Raw genomic sequence first — 22,313 nt, 5'->3', positions numbered from 1 at the left:
TTAGCCCATCCCAGTTTGTAATTCCCTTATCTAGCAGTGAGAAACCTGGCTTTGGGGATTTAATTGCTAAAGAGCAGTATTTATTATCCGTGATATCTACTTTGCTCCTGTGTGTTGATGAGTGGAAATCCTCTGTGATCCCCGAGAGGCGGAGTATGAGTGCCCTCTGGTCTCTCGGCGTGTCCTTTTTCCTTACTTTCTACCTTTTCTGCTGTCTACACCTCTGGAAGCAATCAAGACCCAGAGTACAGTTTTTCTTGTCCTAATAATTATGAAACAGTTTTATCCTTTTTAATTTTCAGTTAGGGAGCTGAGTTTAATGTTCCATACATTTTCAAAACCCCTAAATTAACGTTTTTTTTTTTTTTTTATTTTTTTAAGTGGGTGGCTCTGGGCGCCTGGGTGGCTCAGATGGTTTAGTGTCTGTCTGCCTTTGGCTCAGGTCATGATCCCAGAGTCCCAGGATCGAGCCCCACATTGGGCTCCCTGCTTGGCAGGAAGTCTGCTTCTCCCTATGACCTTCCCTCATCTCATGCTCTCTCTCACTCTTTCTCTCCCAAATAAATAAATAGAATCATTAAGTGGGTGGCCCTGACTGATCATTTGTATGGGTCAGTGACTTTCAATTAGAAGAAAGGCTTCCCCAGGTTTTTACTATAGAGCATCCTCTGTTCTCTTCTGAGCTGCTTCCCTAGGTCACTGTGTAATCATGAGAAAGTCACTCGATCTCTCTGGGCCTCATTGTAAGACGGCTGTAATGATCCCTTCCTGCCACACTACACATGTGAGGTCATGCGTGCACCGTGTTATTTTGGAGAAAAGTGGGACAGCCCACCAAATAATATTTCATGATATAATCAACTATGTAACAAAGTATGACCAGGTGAATCATTTTGCCATTTAAAATGGACGTATATCAATATCACAGGACAGACTCTTTTTATTTTATTTTATTATTATTTTTTAGATCTCATTTATTTATTTATGAGAGACAGAAAGAGAGAGGCCGAGACATAGGCAGAGAGAGAAGCAGGTTTCATGCAGGGAGCCTGATGTGGGACTCGATCCTGGGACTCCAGGATCACGCCCTGGGCCAAAGGCAGACGCTCAACCACTGAGCCACCCAGGCGTCCCAACAGACTCTTGTTAGCACAGAAATAAAGACTTCACTTCCTCTTCACTCTATGGTGGACTTTGTGCACAAAATTCAAGTTCCACTTGTTTTACCAGGAAAAGTCCTCCTGTCGAGGGGTATAAGGTAATGACAGATCTTTCCTTGATCCCTTCTTCTTTTTTTTTTTTTTTTTTTTTAAGATTTTATTTATTGATTCACGAGAGACACAGAGAGGCAGAGACACAGGCAGAGGGAGAAGCAGGCTCCACGCAGGGACCCCGATGTGGGACTGGATCCCGGGACCCCAGGATCACACCCTAAGCCAAAGGCAGATGCTCAACCACTGAGCCGCCCAGGCGTCCCACCTTGATCCCTTAAAGACCAGGAGATAGAGCCATAGAAGGTGAACGTTAGAACATGTCGGTCAGTAGCCACATCCTTCCAGGTTTCTTGACTCCACTCCACGGGCCCCAGAAACCAGTCATAAAGCTGCTTTTTGGGCCGAACCCAAGCCTTGTTCAGTGAAGGTAGGGGGGTCTTGGGGGATTCTTACCAGAATCTCCGTAAGACTTGCGGTGGCCTCTCAACCTCCAGCCTCACCCCCTTACCCCAGTTTTTTTTTTTTTTAAGATTTAATTCTTAAGCATCTCTATACCTAACATGGGGCTCAAACTCACAACCCCAAGGAGGGCCCTGGCTGACTCAGAGCATGCGACTCTTGATCTTGGGGTCATGGGTTCAAGCTCCACATTGGGTATAGAGATTACTTAAAGTTAAAATCTTGCAGGGATCCCTGGGTAGCTCAGCGGTTTGGCGCCTGCCTTTGGCCCAGGATGCGATCCTGGAGTCCCGGGATCGAGTCCTGCGTCGGGCTCCCGGCATGGAGCCTGCTTCTCCCTCTGCTTCTCCCTCTGCCTCTCTCTCTCTCTCTCTCTCTCTCTCTCTCTGTCTATCATAAATAAAAATAAATCTTAAAAAAAAATAATAAAATAAAATCTTGGGGTACCTGGGTGGCTAAGCAGTTGACTGTCTGCCTTCGGCTCAGGTCATGAACCCAGGGTCCTGGGATCGAGTCCCACAGCGGGCTCCCTGTAGGGAGCCTGCTTCTCCTTCTGCTACGTCTCTGCCTCCCTCTCTGTGTCACTCATAAGTAAGAAAATTTAAAAAATCTTTAAAATAAAATAAAATCTTAAAAAAAACAAAAACAACTCTGAGATCAAGAGTTGCATATTCTACCGATGAAGCCAGCCAGGTGCCTCCGGAACCCACAGAAGTTTTAACACTGTTTTGCACCCATTGTTCATAAATTCTCAGCAGCTCCCCAGTAATGCACAGGGTCTCAGTCCAAATTTCTTTGCTTAGCATTCAAGGCCCTTCACCAACCAGCTCCTACCTCGGCCTCCTCTGCCCACTGCCCTCTCCAGAGTAAGTTAAAGGCTGAGAGCCTGAGCTCTGGAGCCACACTTTGGGGGTGGTGGGGGTGGTGGTGAGGGTTTGGATTCCAGTTTGGACACTTACTCGCTGTGGGGTCCTGGAAGTTACTTACTCTGTCCCTGCCTTGCTTTCCTCGTCTGTAAATGGGAACGGTGACGATTCCTTCAAAAGGTTACTAGGAGAATAAATTCATCAACATATGACTTCGTTACTCTAGGAGAAGCCTTTTGCCTGGTCCCTGGCCTACAGTCATGTTGGGTTATATCATAATTTCCCCCCTTTATTCTCCACACAGCAGCCTGTTTATAACAGAAATTGCATTATGTCAGTCACCTGCTCAAAACCTTCCAGTGGCCTTTCATTCCATTTGGAGAAAAAGCCAAAGTCAATCCAGTGGACTCCAAAGACCCTGCAAGGTGTGGCCCTCCCGGTACCTGTCCGACCTTGACTCTTACCACCCTCTCCCTGGTTCCTCTGCTCCAGTCGTTCTGTCCTCGCTGTGCCTGACCACACTGGCAGGCTTCCACCTCGGGGCCTTGTACTTGCTGTCCTCGGCTGGTGGTCTCTGACGGCTCTTCGCCCAGGTACCCACAGAGCTCATGCCCTTGCCTCCTTCCAGTCTCTACTCGATGTCTCGTGCTCAGCGAGATCTTCCCTGACCACTCTGGTCTTTCTGACCCTACACATACACCCTAACCCACCGCTCTGCTTTATTTTTCTCTCCAGCATTTCCCACACCTCGGCACCTACATGCTTGGTTGGCCATCTGTCTCTTCTCGTTGGGATGTCAGCTCCCTGAGGGCAGGGATTGGGGTTTGTTTTACTGCTGTATCCTTAGCCAGCACGTGGTGGGCACTCAATAAATATTTGCTGATAAGTGAATAGTAGTCTATTAACTCTATTTCCATCAAACTCATTATTTATTCCTGAGACACGTTTCCCTAGGGGTGACATTTTCAGTCACCCACGTTTCATCTCCACATGTACCCATTTGGTGGTGACTGTCTAGAGGAGCGATCTGAAGGATTCTGGGGCTGTATCTGGGCCAAGCCCAGGGGTGTTAACATTACTGTCATCCGCTGTAGTGCTGTGGACGCCTGGGGGCCACGCGTTTGTCAAATACAAACTTCCTTTCCTGGCTTTTTCTTTCTTAGTATGGACTGCTTTCCTGACTTGCACAAGCCCTTTTTTTTTTTTTTTTAAGATTTATTTATTTATTTATGATAGAGAGAGAGAGGCAGAGACACAGGAGGAGGGAGAAGCAGGCTCCATGCAGGGAGCCCGACATAGGACTCGATCCCAGGACTCCAGGATTTGCGCCCTGGGCCAAAAGCAGGTGCCAAACCGCTGAGCCACCCAGGGATTCCCCTGCCCCCCTTTATCTTTAATGATTTTATGTACTTATTTGAGAGAGAGCATGAGCAGAGGGAGTGGCAGAGGGAGAGAGAGAAGCAGGCTCTCCTCTGAGCAGAGAGCGAGATGTGGGGCTCCATCCAGGACCCTGAGATCATGACCGGAGCCACAGGCAGACGCTTCACCAACTGAGCCACCCACGCGCTCCTGACTGGCTCAAGCTCACATCTCCAGCCCCTGTTCAAATCCTGCCTCCTCCAGCGAGCCTTTCTTAGGCATGTCAGCCCCCTGGGACTTTACTACTTCTCATTGTCTGTGTGTCTGTCCTTTCCCCTTACCGGGCAGGCCTTGTGCCTTCTTCTGTCCCTGTACCTGCCGCTGTGCTGGACACTTAAGGAAGTGGTCAAAGAAAGACGTTTTAATCACACTTTTTGGGGAGGTAAATGATAAACGTCTGCAAACTAGCTTAAGATTGTAAAATACTCAGGACGCCTGGGCGGCTCAGTGGTTGAGCATCTGCCCTTGGCTCAGGTCATGATCCTGGAGACCCGGGATCGAGTCCCACCTTGGGCTCCCCACAGGGAGCCTGTTTCTCCCTCTGCCTGTGTCTCTGCCTCTCTCTCTCTGTCTCTCATGAATAAATAAAATCATAAAAAAAAAAGACTGCGAGAAACTCAGAGATTTCAAGGACAGGTGCGTGTCAAGGATGTGCAGGGCAAGACCCAAGCCCTTGTCAGCTTCTTCAGGAGCCGGACATCTCTAGAATTCCACTCGGACCATGATTGAGCCCGCCCCGCGTGGCCCCAGTGCAGATTCCTCCAGAGAGCATCTGATGGGTGCAGCCTGGCTCACCGCCCACTGGGGTCTGGCCTGCCTGGGCGGGAGGGCGGGTTCCACGAGGACACTCACTGCCAGATGGCCCTGTCTGTTTGCAGATGTAGCAGGAGGCCGTGTCCTCAGGAGAGGGGCTGCACAGAGACCCCCCAGATGATATGCTTCTGTGCCTTCTTTTTCTTCCCGAGTTCCCATGTTCCTAAAAAGGGTACTTTTCAATGAATTTATCTGGAGCACAGAAACCTTAAGAAAGAAGGTTGTTCTTGTTCTGTAGGATGGTAAATATATGCCCAGAAGGACCAACTCTTGAGGAGGGAGAGAAGCTCTCCTCTCTGTGGGCTTGTGTGGCCACGAGAGCTGAGAAATGGAAGAAATGATGTGAGAAAACAATGGGCAAGTGACGGTGTCCAGGAAGTGACTTCCCTGGTGTGGCCCGCCGGCATGACAGCCCTGCTCACTGTGTTCACCACGAGCAGCAGGGTGACGCACACGTGCCCCTTTCCTGACAGCCCCGCTCGGGCGCTGCCACAGGGGAGGGGGAAGAAAGCAAACAGGTGCAGGGCGAGGGGGTGGCTGGGCACAGCCCCCAGCACCCCACCCCTGGCAACACCAGGGCGTCCACCGTCAGAGCGGAGGTACAGCTGGGACCACCTTGCGAGGCTGCCTGCCTGGGTGCGGGAGGGACAGCCACTGGGCTCGGGTGGACCTGGGCTGAAATTTCTCACAAATTTCCAGAATTCGGTTCTCGTCTCTGACCATCTTCTCGCCCTCATCTCCCCCATTCTTAGCACTTGATCCCTCTTTCTGATGCTTGGCCTCCTGCCCCTGCCAACAAAAGGGTATTGCTTTTTTTTTTTTTTTTTTTTAGATTTTATTTATTCATGAAAGAGGCAGAGACACAGGCAGAGGGAGAAGCAGGCTCCATGCAGGGAGCCCGACGCGGGACTCGATCTCGGGTCTCCAGGATCAGGCCCTGGGCCGAAGACAGGCGCTAAACTGCTGAGCCACCCGGGCTGCCTCCAAAAGGGTATTTCAAATTTGTCCGTGGGACCCCGGGCCCTCCACTGGGGCCTCCCCTGGGGGCTCACCAGTCCAGCCAGGGCCATCCCTCTGCAGACGCTGGAGAGCATCACCACCTTCTCCTCCTCCCGCTTTCTCTGAGCCCAAGGTGGGGGCCAGAGCCTTCCTGAGGCTCCAGAGGCAGGAGGAGGGGGAGGAGGAGGAGGAGGAGGAGGCCGAGGCCAGAGGACACAGCCCAGGGGGCGGGCTCAGAGTCAGAATATCTGATTCTGCTCCTGCACCTGCTCCCACGCTGCGCAGACTCGGGCAAATCCTTTCGTCCAGGGCCCAGGGTCACAGCAGCGGCTCCGCTTCCTGAGAGCGGGTCTTGCCGGCTCCGCACTGCTCTGCGTGCGTGGCTGTGGCTCTCGGTGAGCCTGCCGTTGGCTGCTCTTAAAATTCCTCTCTCACAGATGAAGAAACAGGCTCAGGAAGTGCAGGAGTTGAGAAAGGAGAGGAGGAAGCCTGTGCCAAAAGCCTAGGGGTGGCCCAGGGACCCCGACCCCTGCCTTCCCTCTGCTACATACGAACCTTCCTGAGATGGTTTCAACCTGGGGTGTTTTCCAGAAACAGCGCGGGGTGTTTTCCAGAAACAGTGCCAAGCACTTTGCACCCATTTACTCCTCGAATCCTGACTCATCACCTCCCTACCTTCCATGTCCCCTCTGAGCCGCCTCCTGGGGCTCCCCCGTCCCACCGCCCCCACTGGCTTACTTAGTTCTTCACAGCACTTGATGATGGGAAACCCATTCACCTGCTCATGCGGGCTCTGCTCCGTGTCCCAGGACGCTCGCCTCTCAGGGGCTGGGACCTTACGTGTCGGGTCCCCTGCTGTGTCCTCACACTCTGTGCCTTCTGGTGCACCATAGGCACGATGAGTCTTTGTTAAGTAAGTGAATGAGTCCTGACCAGCAACTCAGTGGGGTGCCATGACCAGGTACTCTTGGCAGGGGAGGAACCCGGGGCCCAGGCAGGAAACAGCTTGCACGGAGTCGCGGAGTCAGCGGGTGATGGAGCGAGGATTCAGACCCAAGAAGGAAGGCTCCAGAACCTTCTGTGATGAGTCCTAGCGGCCCCTCCCAGCTGCAAACGCGGAAGCGTGGAGATGCTTGGTCTTTATCTCATAGGAGAGGGAGGGACCGAGCATCTCCCGGCCCGGTACCAACCCCCTGATTGAGTGGGCCGGACTGGGAAGGAAGGCCTTTTGCTTGTTTTCACTCTCCAGGAGAGTGCAGAGGTTTGCACCCCTGTCGAGGCCGGGCTGACGGGATTAGAGGAAACAGCTGGCCCGAGCCCGTGCCCTGCGGGAGGGAGCTCACATTCCCGGGACTCGGGGAGGGAGCAGCTCCCCACAGCCCAGCCACATTCCAGGTCGGTCATTTTCTTGAGCCCAGATGTTTGCTAATGAGCTGGGGAGAGAGGCTTTCAGGCCTCTACCCCAGCCCTGGGCCCCACATTACTCGGCCCCAAGAGGCTGGCCCGGGGCCAGCAGGCTCTGGCTTCAGGCCCGTGCCCTGTGCCAGCCAGGCCTGTCGGGGCAACTGGCGCGCTGCTGCCAACCAGGTGTGTCTCTGCGAGCTCGGGGACTCTGACGTGACAGGTTCTGCCTTTCTTGCAGGGGCCCCATCCCCCTGGCTCCCAGTGGGGTAGCATCCTCACGGCAGGCAGCCTGATGGGGAGAGGCTTGGAGGCAGCCAACAGGGTGTGGTGGGCACAGGAGCCCAGGCTTTGGACTGGTCGGGTCTGGGTTCAGGTTACCATTTGTCAGTCACTACTGGTAGGATCTGGGGCAGGTCCCTAAACTTTTCGAGGCCTCATTTTTCTCACCTCTAAAATGGGGATAATGTTGAGACCGTGGTAAGGATTTGATAGGATAAAGCAGGCATAGCGCTTGGCATAATACCTGGCACATGACGGTAGCTGGTGGTATTATTGACAAGTCACCTTCCAGAACCCCTGGCCACTGTAGTCATTCTGAGATGACCAGTCTTCCCCAGGCAGGTGTGAACTCAACGCTAAGCCCCGTGTCCTTGATGAGGTGTTTGGGATTGCTCTAGAACTTCCCTGTGTTTCAGAGTTGTGGCTGAACTGTCAAGGGCTACCGCGCCCAGCTTTCTGTGTGATCTGACAAGCTCACGAGGCTACACAGTTAGCTTCCTGCAGTGCTGGAGTGGCTTCTCTCAAAATGCAGGCCTCCACTCCCCCTGCCTTGAGAAGGCTGGTGGCAGGGCACCCGGGTTGGCTCAGCGGGTGAGCGTCTGCCTTCCTGGGGTCCTGGGATCGAGTCCGGCATTGGGCTCCTTGCAGGGGACCTGTTTCTCCCTCTGCTTGTGTCTCTGGCTCTTTCTTTGTGTCTCTCATGAATACATAATTAATATCTTTAAAGAGAGAGAGAGAGAGAGAGAGAGAAGGCTGATGATGGGCACAGTGGTAACTATTTCCTGAGTGTCTACTTTGCACCGGGCTGCAAGGCCAGACTTTGTGGGACAGGGTCATCCCACAGACAGTAGCTGGCCTCGTCTCCTGCTGTGTGACTTTAGGCCAGTTACTTAACACCTCTCTCTAGGTTTTGCTTCTCTCACCTATAAAATGAGAATAACAATACTGTTTATTTTATGGAATTATTGTGCGGGTGACAGGTGGCTAGAATGGGACCGGGTCCCCACTGAAGTGCTCGGTATGTGTGAGCTATTGCGATTGTCATTCCACATACAAATCCATATCATAAGATACATTTTATATATTGTAGGGTTGGTATTATTGTCATTCTCCTGGGAACACTTATCTATGGGAGCTAATAATTATTTCCATTTAGCCAAATACATCCTGCCCCTCCTTAGGCCCTGGGGACACTGGAATAAACAGGCCATCCCTGCCTGCAAGGAGCTCACGGTCTATTGGGGAAGAGAGACGTGCACAACCGGTGTAGAGGGGAATTGGCACAGCCGGAGGGATGGATCATGCTACCTGAGGGTCTTGGGAAGTCTTATCAGAGCGGTGCTTGCAGAACACGTTATCGGGAGAAGAAAGGAGAAGGGAACCCCAGGCAGAGGCAACGGCATAAGCAGGAGGTAGAGGCACCGGGATGCGTCCGGGTGTGGAGCCATCAGAGCCCACCGGGGAGTCACCAGCAGGCCACCCGGAGCCCCCCAGGGTGCTCAGCCACCTGCGACATAGGTCCCCGGGGCGGGAGCTTCCAGGCAGGCCGGGGTGAAATCCGGGGCCGTGCACAGCTCTGAGGGCAGAATCTCCAGGTCCCACGACTGTGTCCTGGGCTCCTCCTTTGCAGGAGCGGAGCTGTGTCCTCACTCCCCGGAGAGCACCCGGGGCCGAGGGGGCACAAGGGCCACCCCTCGAGCGCGGCCCGAGGAGCTGGGCCGCGGGGGCCTGCGCTCCGCCCTCCCCGAGAGAGTCCGGGTCCGGAGTCCTCCCGGGGCTCGCGCGCCCTTCTCCGGACGCTTGGACCGGGCCGGGGCGGGGGCGGGGGCGGGGGCGGGGGCGGCGGCCGGGCCCCGCGGGGACCCGGGTCGCGCCCGAGGGCGGGCAGGCTGGGAGCGCCGCGGGGCCGCACGGAGGGGCCGCCCCCGCCTTTGTCACCGGGGCCCGGCCCGGCCGCGGGGGTCGGCGCGGTCCGGCGCGGGGAGGCCGGCGGGGGCTCCGCGGAGCTCGGGCGGGGCGGGGGCCGGGGCCGGGGCCGGGCGCCCCCTCCCGCGGCCCGCAGGGAGCGGCCGTGCGCCCGCCCTTTCTCCGGCGCGGCCCTCCCTCCGCTGCCCCCGCCCTCGCTCCCTATTTGGAGCGGAGACACCCCTGACGTCGGAGCCGCCCGGCTCGCCGCTCCCCCGCACCGCGCGCCCGCCCGGGGCCGCAGACGGCGCGCAGCAGCCAGCCCAGCCTCGCGGGGCCGCCGCCAGCGCCGCCCCCCGCGCCCCGCGCCCCGCGCCGTGCGCCCCGCGCGCCCCCGTGCGCCCCCGTGCGCCCCCGTGCGCCCCCGTGCGCACCCAGCTCCGCAGGACCCGGCGGCGCCCCGCGCGCGGTAAGTCCCGGCCGGACCGGCTCCCGGACGCTCGGAGCTCCCCGGCTCCCCGGCTCCCCTGCTCCCCGGCTCCCCCGCTCCCCCGCTCCCCTGCTCCCCGGCTCCCCCGCTCCCCCGCTCCCCCGGCTCCCCGGCTCCCCCGCTCCCCCGCTCCCCCGCTCCCCGGCTCCCCCGCTCCCCCGCTCCCCCGGCTCCCCAGCTCCCCCGCTCCCCGGCTCCCCGGCTCCCCCGCTCCCCTGCTCCCCGGCTCCCCCGCTCCCCGGCTCCCCCGCTCCCCCGCTCCCCGGCTCCCCGGCTCCCCGGCTCCCCCGCTCCCCTGCTCCCCTGCTCCCCAGCTCCCCCGCTCCCCGGCTCCCCCGCTCCCCGGCTCCTCGGCTCCCCAGCTCCCCCGCTCCCCAGGTCCCCAGCTCCCCCGCTCCCCCGCTCCCCCGCTCCCCCGCTCCCCCGCTCCCCGGCTCCCCGGCTCCCCGGCTCCCCTGCTCCCCCGCTCCCCCGCTCCCCGGCTCCCCGGCTCCCCGGCTCCCCCGCTCCCCCGCTCCCCCGCTCCCCAGCTCCCCGGCTCCCCGGCTCCCCGGCTCCCCGGCTCCCCAGCTCCCCCCGCTCCCCCGCTCCCCGGCTCCCCCACTCCCCTGCTCCCCTGCTCCCCTGCTCCCCGGCTCCCCGGCTCCCCCGCTCCCCCGCTCCCCGGCTCCCCGGCTCCCCCGCTCCCCGGCTCCCCAGCTCCCCCGCTCCCCTGCTCCCCGGCTCTCCCGCTCCCCAGCTCCCCCGCTCCCCGGCTCCCCGGCTCCCCTGCTCCCCCACTCCCCTGCTCCCCTGCTCCCCTGCTCCCCGGCTCCCCTGCTCCCCCGCTCCCCTGCTCCCCAGCTCCCCTGCTCCCCAGCTCCCCTGCTCTCCCGCTCCCCGGCTCCCCTGCTCCCCCGCTCCCCCGCTCCCCTGCTCCCCGGCTCCCCGGCTCCCCCGCTCCCCGGCTCCCCAGCTCCCCTGCTCCCCAGCTCCCCGGCTCCCCAGCTCCTCGGCTCCCCGCTCCCCCGCTCCCCCCCCGCTCCGCCCGCGAGCCGCGGCTCCTGCCTCCGTTTGTCCGGCCGCCTGCCCCGTCCGTCCCCGGCTTCCCTTCCTTTCTGCTCCTCCCCCGGGTCTGCCTTCGCGTCGGGTCCCCCGCGCTCGTGCCTCTGCCTTCACGCCGTGTCTCTCGCATCTGCCCCTGGGCGCGGGGGCGGGGGGTGGGGGGCTCCGTGTGTGTGCATCTCCCGGACCCCGGGGCACGAGCCCCCCTGGTCTCCGTGGGGTTCATGACTAGTTTCCTAGACCCGGGAACAGGAGCGAAGCCCTCCCCCTCCCTTCCGCCTGCCCCGGGGCCTGGCCTGGGTCATCCCCCTGGAACTGAGTCTGGGGCCGGGGGAGCCCGCCTTTCCGGGGGCTCAGTTTTCTTAAGAATTCCACCCCCGCGAGGCGGCCTGCACCGGGGGCCCTGCTGCCGGCCACCTGCCCGCCCTGCTCCCTGGGCGGGGCGATCCTGAGCTTTTACAAGCCGCAGGAAAGGGGGCAGCTGCCTGCCTTGGCGTGGCCGGGGGCTTGGCAGGCATCGGGGGACCGGGGCACATTTTCAGGCTTTCGGAGGCCCTGGCCCAGCTGGAGGACACCAGCCTGTAACTACGGGAACCCCAGGAAAACAGAGGTCAGGGCTGGAGGCCAAAGGCTGGGCGCTGGCGGGGGACGGGGGTGGGGAAGCAATTTGTCAACCAGGAGCCCCTCACCCTTTGTTACTGTGGAAACCACCAGCCTCCAGAAACTCCCCCCAGATGCTGACACTGCTTGGGTGTGGTTTGCCTTTAGTTGGGGCCAAAGAAAAGGTGCGACTGGAGCATTTGCTTGGCGACCCCTGCCCCTGTCTCCCCCCGGCCCCGCAAGCTGGACCTCTGTCTCCTGGGCCTCCGTGGAGGGGCGGAGGGGGGAGTAGGTGGTCTGCATTAGCCACGGGCCTATCCTCATTCTTTTTAAAGTGAGAGTGCAGGCTCAGTTTGGCTCCTTCTCCCCACCCCCAGCCCCAAGGGTCGGAGGCTGCAGAGTGGGCAGGGATGCTGGTGAGGTCTGCAGTGGGACTTCTGCTGAGCAGATGTGCAGGCCGGCCCTGCAACAGCCCATTAGCATAGATTTGTTTGGGGGATAGTTTTCGGGCTGTGGGCAGGAGGGTCTGCAGGTGGGAGAGCGTCGGTCCGGGTCTGGGGGCTGTGGCCGGCAAGGTGGAGCTGCCTGGGTGGGAGAGGCGGGCCGGCCTTCAGGGCATGGGCCTGGCCCTGTGTGTCCGCCCCCCCCCCCCCCCCCGACGGTCAGTTCATGCCCTGCCAGCGCTGCCGGCCCCGGGGAGGAAGGAAGCCAGCCTGGGTGAGACTGGGGTCATGGAATCACAGTGGTCCTAGTGCGCCCGAGCTGGGCTGCCCTTGAGGGAACCCGCTTGAATGGACATTCCCAGGCCACGCTCCCTATTTTAGAGGCGGCAGATGGGAGGCCGAGGGAGGCAAAGCGAATGTTCAGTGGCTCCGTCTGTGACCACGAGACTCCCTCGCCCAGGCGCACAATGAGTCCGTGGGTGAGCTTGGGCCTGAACTTGTCCTCGGACCCCAGAGTGGGCCGGGGAGAGCCCGCTGAGTGGAGCCGGGCCGGGGTCTGACGCCTCTTGGCTTGCGTCCCGGAGCGACCTTTCCAGCTGCACCATTCAAGGAAGTCCTTGTGCTCCGTCCAGGACCTGCAGGGACTGCCGCACCCTGGCTGAGCCCAAGCCGAGGCCCGCGGGCCCCAGAGGCCACACCCTCCGCACCAGCAGCCGGGACAGCCTGGCAGCCAGGCCCAGCCTGTTTCCTCCAGGGTGGGCTTGAGGCGGCTGATCTCTCAAGACCCTGTGCCTCAGTCACTGGCCCCAGGGTGGGAGCCTGAGCGGGGTCTCCCTCTGGGCTCCCACCCTGGCCAGTGAGCGTGTAGGCAGCACTCGACTGCTTGAAACACCCTTTCTGAGCCATCACCTTGCAGGGTTGAGTTTCCCCCTAAATCCAGTTTCATGGGGGCAGGGGCAACGCCGGATTTAGGTATTTTTCAGGACCCACCCAGGATCTGGTGGGAGGAAGTGAGGAGGGGAGGGGCACTGTTCTGGAGGCAGGAGGGTGGGGGCCGGGTTCAGGGACCCCAGGCTAGCACTAGTGGTGACCTCACTGAGGCTTTATCCCGTGGCAGCTGCCCTCTGCAGACCTTTCCACGCACACCGTGCGCCTGCTTTGCAGAGGAGGAAATTGAGGCACAGGAAGTTTAAGTTGGCGGAGGTAGGCTGTGAACTGGGGTCTGTGGCAGTCAGTGGTGGAGAGTGTGTTGTGGAGAACCCAGATCCTGTGTGTTATGTGGACAGGAAAAGTGGGACAGAGGGGCACTAGGGTCATCCGATCAGTTCAAGAACAACACACCACCAACCCCATGTGCTGGCTGGGCGAGTCGCAGTGTCCCGGATGGTGGGCCCACAGGTGGAAGCCTCCAACCGGCCCCGGGGGGGGGGGGGTGGGGGGTCCTATGTGGGAAAGGTGCCCAGGAGAGGTACTGGAAGCAGAGGAGAGGCTTCCTTTGCCACCAGGGATTTGCTAGCCCTGCCCTCACCTGCTTCCACACCTGGCTGGTTGCTGGGAACAGTGACACCAGGGGCGGGTGTGTATGTGTGAATGGTGGGGAGTAGACCATGCTCCCGAGAAGATCCTGGTTTACATGGCCCGAATATTCAGATTTACCCCAACGAGGAAATGGGCAGTGATTCACTTTTTATGCAAAATGGACTCTGCTCTACAAAGGGTTTCACCGAGGCGGTGGGTGGCCTGGAGGTCCCCCTTGAAACCTGGGCCCCTCCAGTGACGTGAGGACTTCATTCCAGGCCCTGGAATCCAGGCGTCAGGCTGGGAGGCTCCCGTCAGCCGTGTTGTTGTGGGGCTCCCTTCCCTGGGGAGTTTGGGGAGTCCTAGCTCCTAACCTGGCTGGGGCTCAGAATCATGTGGGAGCACTTGTCAGTGCTCAGGCCACACCCTGGACCTGTGGGGTCAGAACATCCAGGGCTGGGGCCCGGGCCTCTGGGTATTGACAAGCATCTCTGGGAAGATGCTAGATTCTGGGAGGTGTGGAAACAGAGAGGACCCCAGGGCCCAACCGGGAAGCCCGTTCTTGCAACCGCCCCCGCCCCTCCTGGGGACCTTCTGAACCAAGGAGCCCGAGACAGCCCCCCAGTGGCTCTCCCCTGTTTGCCCACTGCCCTCTCGTCCCCGGTGTGAGAGAGCTGGGTGCTGTCCCCGTCTCCACCAGCCAGCGTCCCCTCCACTCCCCCCAGGGAACTTCCTTTCTGTGTTGTTGGCAGCCTCAGGATGTGCCTGCTGGTGGCACAAGGCCCCTGAGGATCTGGGGGGCTTGGATTTGGGAGCGGCAGTAGGGCGGTGAGAAGGCAGTCACCCCGGGCTGACGACACCCCCAATGGAACCGCGCGGCGACTCGGAGGCTCCCAGGAGCCAGGGGTTGGCCCTGGCTGGACGCTGTCACTGGGGGGATCTGGTGGGCGGGGGAGTCGGGAGCGGGACTTGAATTCTGCTCCCCGGTTGTGCGAGTCAGGATGAGAGACACAGCCCGCTGGGCAGGGGCAGGGAGCCCCAGGCCTCTCGCCAACTCGGGACCATTAGGGGAGACAGAGGCCTGGAGCACGGGGACTGGTTATTAGGGTCGGGTTCTAGCCATAGGGCGTCTGCCTCCGGACCATTCCCTGGGTTCCCTGGGCGCCTTCTCTTCCTCTGTGGCCGGTGCTTTACCTTATTACTGTCCGCGTTCAAATCCTGGTGGCGTCAACCTTCACTTTGTCAGCTTGAGCATGTCTCTTAAGCTCCCTGTGCCTCGGTTTCTCCCATCTGTAGAATGGGGGGCATAGCAGTGTCTAGCTCTTGGGGGGTGTGAGGACGCGGGAACGCGTATGTGTGAGAGCCCAGAGCAGTGCCCTGTCCGCAGTCCGCGGCGGCTCCTGCGCCCGTGAGTCGGCCGGCGTGCGCGGGGCTCTCAGCCTTGAAGCCCCTCTCGTTGCCGTTGCCCCTGCGGTGCCCTCAGCTGGGAGCCCCCTCCTCGCCCCCTCCTCGCCCCATCCCTGGTAGCTCACTCTAATCCTGACTTAAGTCCAGAGTTAAGGATCTCTCCTCCCTCAGGCCCAGCCGCCCCTGACTGCCCATCTGCACAACTCCTCCCTGGACCTCCGGGGCCAGGCTCTGGCTCTGAGGGGGCGTAGGGTCTGGGCCCCCAGCTGCCCTGCCTCACCCTCCACTGTCTCCTCCACTGTCTAGAAGGTGCTCAGTGGACTGAGCATCACACTGCGGGGACCCCGCATGCCTCAGGGAAGAGCATTGCTTGGCCTGACTTGCTGGGGTGTGTGTGTCTGTGTGGGGGATGCTTGGGGCTGACCCCTTTGCAAGGCAAGGGGGCGTGGGCCTGGGGGGAACCCTCTTCCCACCCTGGCCTTCTAGGAGTCCCGTGATTTGTGGTGTGACCTTCAGGGAGGGAGGAAGAGATGAGAATCTCTGGGTGAGGCTCTTGTTCCAGAAGGAAGGTCCCACTGCTGTCTAAAAAAATTAGCTAAGTTGCTGCTTGAAAAAAACAAAAAATAAGACATAAACCAGCAAAGAAGAAAACCTGCTAGCAGAGAGCCCACCCCAGTGCGAGGGGGGCAGCAGGGATTCTTGGGGGTGGGTGTGAGGGTGGGCGGAACGTGGGTGCATCCCCATGGCATGCGTGTGTGGGAGAGACTTGCCCAGGTCCCCCCTGCCTCCTGCTCCAGCACCAGGGGTCTGAGGCCTGCCTCGCTTTCCCCGCGCTCTCCCGGGGGACAAGGCCTGGCCAGGGCTGGGTGCCTGCTGATTGCATCCTCCCAGCCGTCCTCCCCAGCGGTGGGGCGGTGCTCCCCATCCTACGGTTGAGGCAAGTAGGGGCAGGGAGCTGAGCTTTATTTCTGGAAGTCACACGGCTCCCAGGTGGGAGGGCCCAGGGGACTGGGGGGTGGGGGCTGCTTGTGGCAGGGCAGTTGGCCTGGCGGGTTGGCTTGCAGCCCCTGTCCCCCCCACCATGGGCACCACAGGATTAGCCCTGGGCTGCTTGCTGGAGAGGCAGATGCCCTATGGCTAGAACTTGACCCTAATAACCAGTCCCCGTGCTCCAGGCCTGTGTCTCCCCTAAAAACCCACCCCGGCCCTGTCTCAGTAAGCCTGTTATTAACCCCAGCACCCCCCAGCCCCCACGCTGCCCCCTTAGCCTGATCCTGGCCTGTGGCTGCCATCCCCCCCTCCCCCCCACCAAGCTCAGGTGCAGAGCAGACCCGCCTGGGCTGCAGGCTACTCCCCATGAACTTGCTCCTGGCCCGTCACCTCCTGGCCCAGGCCTGATCTTCCTGCCCTGTCCATCAGGTGGACAGAGTCCCCAGGGCTGGCTGAGGTCTCTGAGGGGCCCGTCCAGCCTGGGGAGGCCCCAGGAGCTCTGGCCTGGGCGGGGGGTGCCTGCAGGGACCCTCGTGGGGTGCTGTGGACTCAGAGCCTCACCCCCTGGGCACGGACGGAGGAGGGCCAGTGGGGTCAGGAAGCCTCCTGGACGCCCGGCTTGTTGAAAAATCACTTAGGTTGCCAGTTGGGAAGGAGTCCATTGTATTTTGTTAGGATGTGGTTGGACTTAAACCGTGGGCTTTGCCGGCTGTCTGGTGAGCGAGGCCGGAAACCTGGGGATGAGAGCCAGGGTCATGACACAGACGCAGGCGGGATGGGGCACACCGACCCGACTCCCCTCCTCTCCCCTTGTCGCCCCTCCCCGCTGGCTGGGAGCAGAGGAGACTGGTCTCTGCAGGGAGATGGAGCTGAGCAGACTTTCTGGGTGGAGAGTGCGGTGCTGCGGACAGTGGTCACAGCCCTGCAGGCTGGGCGCCCCCCCCCCTACCGCAAGCCCAGCTGAGCCACCCACCTGGGGTTCCCTGTAGGAAGGAGCAAGACCCCCGGCACCCCCGCTTCCTGGACGCTTCACCAAGGAGGTGGGCTGAGGGTAGGACCACGCTCCCACCCTGGGGCTGGGCATCTGTGGGACAGCCCCTAGCCCTGATCCCGGTTCAGCCATGCCCCGGCCCCTCTTGGGACTGTCCCAAGGCCGGGAACCCCCGGCTGAGCAGGACCAGTTCTTGCGCCTTGGAAGCTCGCTAGCCATGCCCACTCCCGCTCCACCCAGGACCTTCACTCCGCAAGTCCCCAGGGGGCTTGCATGGTCTGCTGGGTTTGGAAACCAGCGGTCCGGGCGCCTTGCTCCTTTCAGAGGCGGGGACACTGAGGCCTGGTGCCCAGGGTCGCACAGCAGGTGTGGCCTGCTGGCTCCCAGTCCAGCGCCCTTTCCCGTGCCTTGTCCCCAGAGGACCCCCTCGCAGGCCCTGCCTTAGTTTCCAAGATGCCCTGATGCCTCCCTCCTCCACCTTTTGGAGGTAGGGGAGAGGGTGAAGCTGGGGCGCACTGGGAGAGCCCCCGCTCAGCAGCGCTTTGCACACACGCTGCCCTGCAGCGCCACCTTCTGGCCGATTCTGCTTTAGCGTCTCCCATCCGTTGACGGGGTCAAGCGCGTGGCTGGTCTTCGAGGTTGGGTTGGACCTGGCAGAGCTGGGGGTGTGTGTGTGTGTAGACGCAGGGCTTGAAGCTCTGGTGGGGAATCCAGAAAAGAAATAGCCTGGGATGCCCAGGTGGCTTAGCGGATGGGCGCCTGCCTTCCGCCCAGGGCGTGATCCTGGAGTCCCGGGATCGAGTCCTGCATCGGGCTCCCTGCATGGAGCCTGCTTCTCCCTCTGCCTGTGTCTCTGCCTCTCTCTGTGTGTCTCTCATGAATAAATAAATAAAATCTTAAAAAAAAAAAAACAGAAACAAAAAAACCAAAAAAGAAATAGCCTGGTCCAGAGTTAGCTTTTTCACCTGACGCCCAGCCAGCGGAGGTGGTGCAAGAAGTCGCCGTGGGGGCCAGCGGAGGTCAGCTTTCCTGGTGGCCGACACTTGGGCAGCATGCCCAGGGGACGCGCTGGGTGGCTAGCTTTTGTGTTGCCCGGAGGTCCCCCAGCATCACGGTCCCCTGCCATCCCCGCTCACCATCCCCATTTCTTAGACAAAGAAACCAAGGCCCAGACATAAAATGTTAACTTGCTCAAAACCGCACAGTTGGTTGTAACGGTGACCCCGTTATCTACTAGCCTCCCCGCCGAGGGCTGTCGTGTGACTGTGGTGATGCCCTCCCCAGGCCCCCGGGTTAGCAGCCTCACTGTCCGGGTTCAGAAAGGAGAAATAACTTGTCCCAGGTTGTGCTTCACTGGTAGGTAGTAGAGCAAGGATTGGAACCCGGGCAGTCGGGTGTCTCCCCACCGGCCCCCCGTCCACAGCTGGGCCCCGCTGGCCTCACCTGCAGTCTCCACTCAGTTCTAGGGCTCTAGAGGCCGCGGGCACGATGCTTCGGGTCCTGGTCGGGGCCGTCCTCCCCGCGATGCTGCTGGCCGCTCCACCGCCCATCAACAAGCTGGCACTGTTCCCGGACAAGAGCGCCTGGTGTGAGGCCAAGAACATCACCCAGATCGTGGGCCACAGCGGCTGTGAGGCCAAGTCCATCCAGAACAGGTGGGCGCAGGGGCTGCGGGCGGAGGGGCTGAGGACAGGGGCCAGGAGGGAGGCGGAGGACCGGGCTGCCCATCCCTGCCTCCGCCTCGGTGTCCTGGGCACAGTGACCTCTCCCCCCACAGGGCGTGCCTAGGACAGTGCTTCAGCTACAGCGTTCCCAACACCTTCCCACAGTCTACAGAGTCCCTGGTTCACTGCGACTCCTGCATGCCGGCCCAGTCCATGTGGGAGATCGTGAGTACTGCCGCCCGCCCCTGCCCAGCCTCCGCCCAGAGCCCTGGCCTTGGCCGCGGGGTTCACTAGTCAGACCCCCCGTGTGCGGGTCCGGGGCTTGTGCAGGGGGCGGGGTACGGACGTGGTCCTTGCCGCGTGATGGCTTAGGAGTCTGACACCAGTGTGTGCAGGACCAGAGCTCCTCCTGAAGCTCCATCCTGATGTCAGTCACGTGATGAAACCCCTGCAGTGGTTTCCCATTGTCTTAAGATGAGACCAAAATCCTTGCCGGGTCCCATGGTGCCCAGCAGGGCCTGGCTCACCGATCCCTTGAGCTTTGTCTCGCGTCTCTCGGCTTTTTTTTTTTTTTTTTTTTTTTTTACTTTCTTGACACTTGACATTCTTTCCAACTCTCATATGGGCTGTGCTTGCTGCCACCACGGGGCCTTTGCACATGCTCTTTCCCCTGCCTGGGATATTTTTCTTCTCCTCCTCACTCAGTTAACGTCTATTCATTCTTCTGCCCTTGGCTCAGCGTCATTCTCAGGGCCCTTCCTTTCCCCTGAACACTGTGTGCCTCTGCTTTGACATCTGTCCCGTCACAGTTTTCCACCTGCATTGCCGTGATTTTGACAAGTCTGTTCCCCCAGTTAGACTCTGAATTCTTTGAGCCACCATGCCCATCCTTGTGTCCCCAGAGCTGGGAGGGAGTGGGTGCTCTGTGGAAGGAAAGACGGAGAGAAAAGGAAGGAAGGACAGGGAACAGGAAGAGCTGTGGGAAGAGTGTGGCATTAGGGGAAGCACAAGGTGCTCAGACCTAGGCTGGGCTGCAGGTTTGGGGTTGGGATCTCTGGACCCAAAAGTTAAGTAGGAGTTACCTGGCCAGTTTGGGACAGGTGGTCGGGGTTGCGTTAGGTGAGGGCCTTCCAGGCAGAGGGAACAGCATGTGCAAAGCCTCAGGCAGGTCGGGCAGCTCAGAGTTGGTGGCAGTGGCACCAGGATTTGCCAGAGGCAGCCCGGAGGTCCTGGGGGGTCTTAGTAAGGAGTCTAGATTCTTCTTCGAGTGCAGTGGGGAGCACCGAGGGGAACTGTAGGTGGGGGCAGGCCACGTTGGATATCCTGCGTCAGGCTGCTGTCAGGGGACGGGTAGGGAGGTGGCGGGACTGGATGTGAGGAGACACGCCGGGTGGCTCCTGCAGATGCTCACCCTCCTCCCTGCGAGGGGCCACAGAGCTACCTGGGGTACCCCCCGTCCTGGCTCAGGCATTCTGGGATCTCTGGGATGGTGGCTCCCATGAGGAGTGGGCCCTTGGGAAACAGGTCTTCCCTTCTGTCCTGTCGTCCCCAGGTGACCTTGGAGTGCCCCGGCCACGAGGAGGTGCCCAGGGTGGACAAGCTGGTGGAGAAGATCCTGCACTGCAGCTGCCAGGCGTGCGGCAAGGAGCCCAGTCACGGGCTGAGTGTCTACGTGCAGGGCGAGGATGCGCCGGGCTCCCAGCCGGGCCCCCGTCCCCACCCTCACCCTGGAGGGCAGACCCCTGAGCCCGAGGATCCCCCCGGGGCCCCCCACGCAGAGGAAGAGGGGGCCGAGGACTGAGGCCCCAGCCCTTCCTCCCCTCTCGTCCCCTGCGGAATGCTGGGTCTCGCCCGTGTGGGAGCGGTGGGGAGGAAGGCCGAAGCCCCCCTTTGGCACTGGATGGACTTGGATTCAGACTTGGACTTGGAATGCTTTCCAGTTGCCATGGAGATCTGAAGGGCGGGGTCGGTGCCAAGCCGCACAATTTAATATATTCAAGAGTGAGGGGAGGTAGCGGAGGTCTTCAGGGTTCTTTTCCGGAGTGGGGGCGGTTCTCTTCCTTTCTGCCTCCTAGAGATGTGCCTTGGGTGGGGGAGAGGTTGGCTAAGCTGCTGAGGTGGGCATCAGGTCCTCACAGCCCCCGGTGGGGCAGGGCCCCTGGGGTGCAGAGGGTGGAGTGGGGGTGGGGGGCCCTGAGCTAAGGGCAGCGACCTTGTCCTCAGCAGCCTTGAGGGAGGGGCTGGGTCCCGGCCAGGAAGACCCCTGGCCAAAGCTCTAGCCCCATAGGCCTCCCCCAAAGCCTCCCATCCCCAGGGCAGCCTCTCCCCAGTGGCACCGAAGTGGCCCTCCCTCGATGGCGTGCTCAGGAGTCAGGTCTGGGCAGGACCCTGCTGACTCATGGCCCTGTAGCCTGAAGCCAGGCTCTCGGGGCCTCTCCAGCTTCCTTGGCTTTCCAGGGGGTGGAGGAAGGCCAGGGAGGAGCCTACTTGGGCTGGGGGGAGGGGAGGACTCCCAGAGCATCTCTCCAGTACCCCTCCCCCTCCCAGATGCTAGTGCCTCCCACTGCCCCCCCCAAATTGGACCCCACAGAAAGCTGATGGAGCCAGCCTTCCCCTCCTGGGGAGCTCTTCCTAAATATCTCACTGGTGTGGAGGCTCCAGGGAGGGCCCCGGGTGGGATGGACCCTGGCTGAGCCTCAAGAAACGAGGAAGAGGAGGGGGGAGGGCTCCTGGCGGCCAGTGTCCCCACAGCTCTCCAGCACCCAGTTCCACCCGTCACCTCCCTCCCAGCTGCACTTTAACCCAGAGGGGGAGTGGGGTCCTGGGGACAGGGCGGGTGAGTCTGCTCCTCTGTCCCCGGGGCGCCGTCAGCTCCCCCAGCCCCCTGTCCCGGGGGTGCCCCGGCCCGTCCTCACGGCTGTTCCGACAAGAGCTTCTGGAGCTTGTAACGAGTAGATTGTTTCCCTGAGTTTTCTCATGAATAAATTCGTTCAATGCTTGTGTTCTCTTCCTCACTGGGTGGCTCTGCTGACCCAGGGTCCCCCAGCGGGGCCACGGGGAGGGGGTCCCGCCCTGCGGCCTGGCGCTCCTCACACGTCCCTCCTGTGTGGTGCGCCCGAGGCTCCTGCCTCCCTGGCTCCCACCTCTTTCCTTGGGCACCCATTTCTGGCCTTGTATAGACACCTTGGGTGGGCCTCCAGACCAGGCACTTCCAACCTTCACCCCTGGTCCCCTGGGGCCTGCCTCATGCCGTCTCTTCCCCCTCACAGTGACTCAGCATCAGCCTTTCTCTAGACCCCAGCCTAGCCTGGCCCAGAAAAAGGGGAAAGAGACAAAACCGGTGGTTATAGATGAATATACAAGTGGGGTGCTGTGCTAAGTACTTTACACAGAGGAACGCACTCAGTCCTCAGCACCGGCCTGTGATGCGGATATTGCCTGCGCCGTACAGAGAAAGCATCTGAAGTGGCCAGCGGTGATCCTCTGTCCAGGGCCATGCGGTTGACGACGGCAGCCTCAGGCCTCGAGCCCAGGCCTGGTCACTGCTGTCGGGATCACCTTAGCGGTTGTCACTTGTCCACCTCCTACTCTGTGCCAGGTGGGTGCCAGACCGCCTCACAATGACCTGTGGGTTGGGGATCGTTACCCCCATCCCATTTGGTCCCCCCGAATTCTCCATCATTGAGAACAGCAGGGCCTGTGGGGTGGCTGAGGGCCTCGACCCTTTCTTCCTCACGCCCAGGGCAGTTCACATGTATTATTTCGAATCTGGAAAATCCTTTTGCGCCTAAACCCATTTATGTTATGC

General features: G+C 60.5%; 1 protein-coding gene across 1 annotated transcript; it reads left to right on the top strand.

Moving 5' to 3' along the window:
* Positions 1-5,176: 5,176 nt before the first annotated feature.
* LOC121497817 (collagen alpha-1(II) chain-like) lies at positions 5,177-21,503 on the top strand. The gene is made up of 7 exons (XM_041767522.1): positions 5,177-5,215; positions 6,056-6,165; positions 7,318-7,394; positions 9,035-9,827; positions 18,302-18,496; positions 18,619-18,730; positions 20,058-21,503. Exons 1-7 carry the CDS (start codon positions 5,177-5,179, stop codon positions 20,304-20,306), a joined length of 1,575 nt encoding a protein of 524 aa, XP_041623456.1. The 3' UTR covers positions 20,307-21,503.
* The last annotated feature ends 810 nt before the right edge of the window (positions 21,504-22,313 follow it).

Source organism: Vulpes lagopus, chromosome 8 (genome assembly GCF_018345385.1).
Source record: "Vulpes lagopus strain Blue_001 chromosome 8, ASM1834538v1, whole genome shotgun sequence".
NCBI lineage: Eukaryota > Metazoa > Chordata > Mammalia > Carnivora > Canidae > Vulpes > Vulpes lagopus.
The sequence above is the reverse complement of the archived record's forward strand: the minus strand, read 5'-3'. Positions and strand labels throughout refer to the sequence as shown.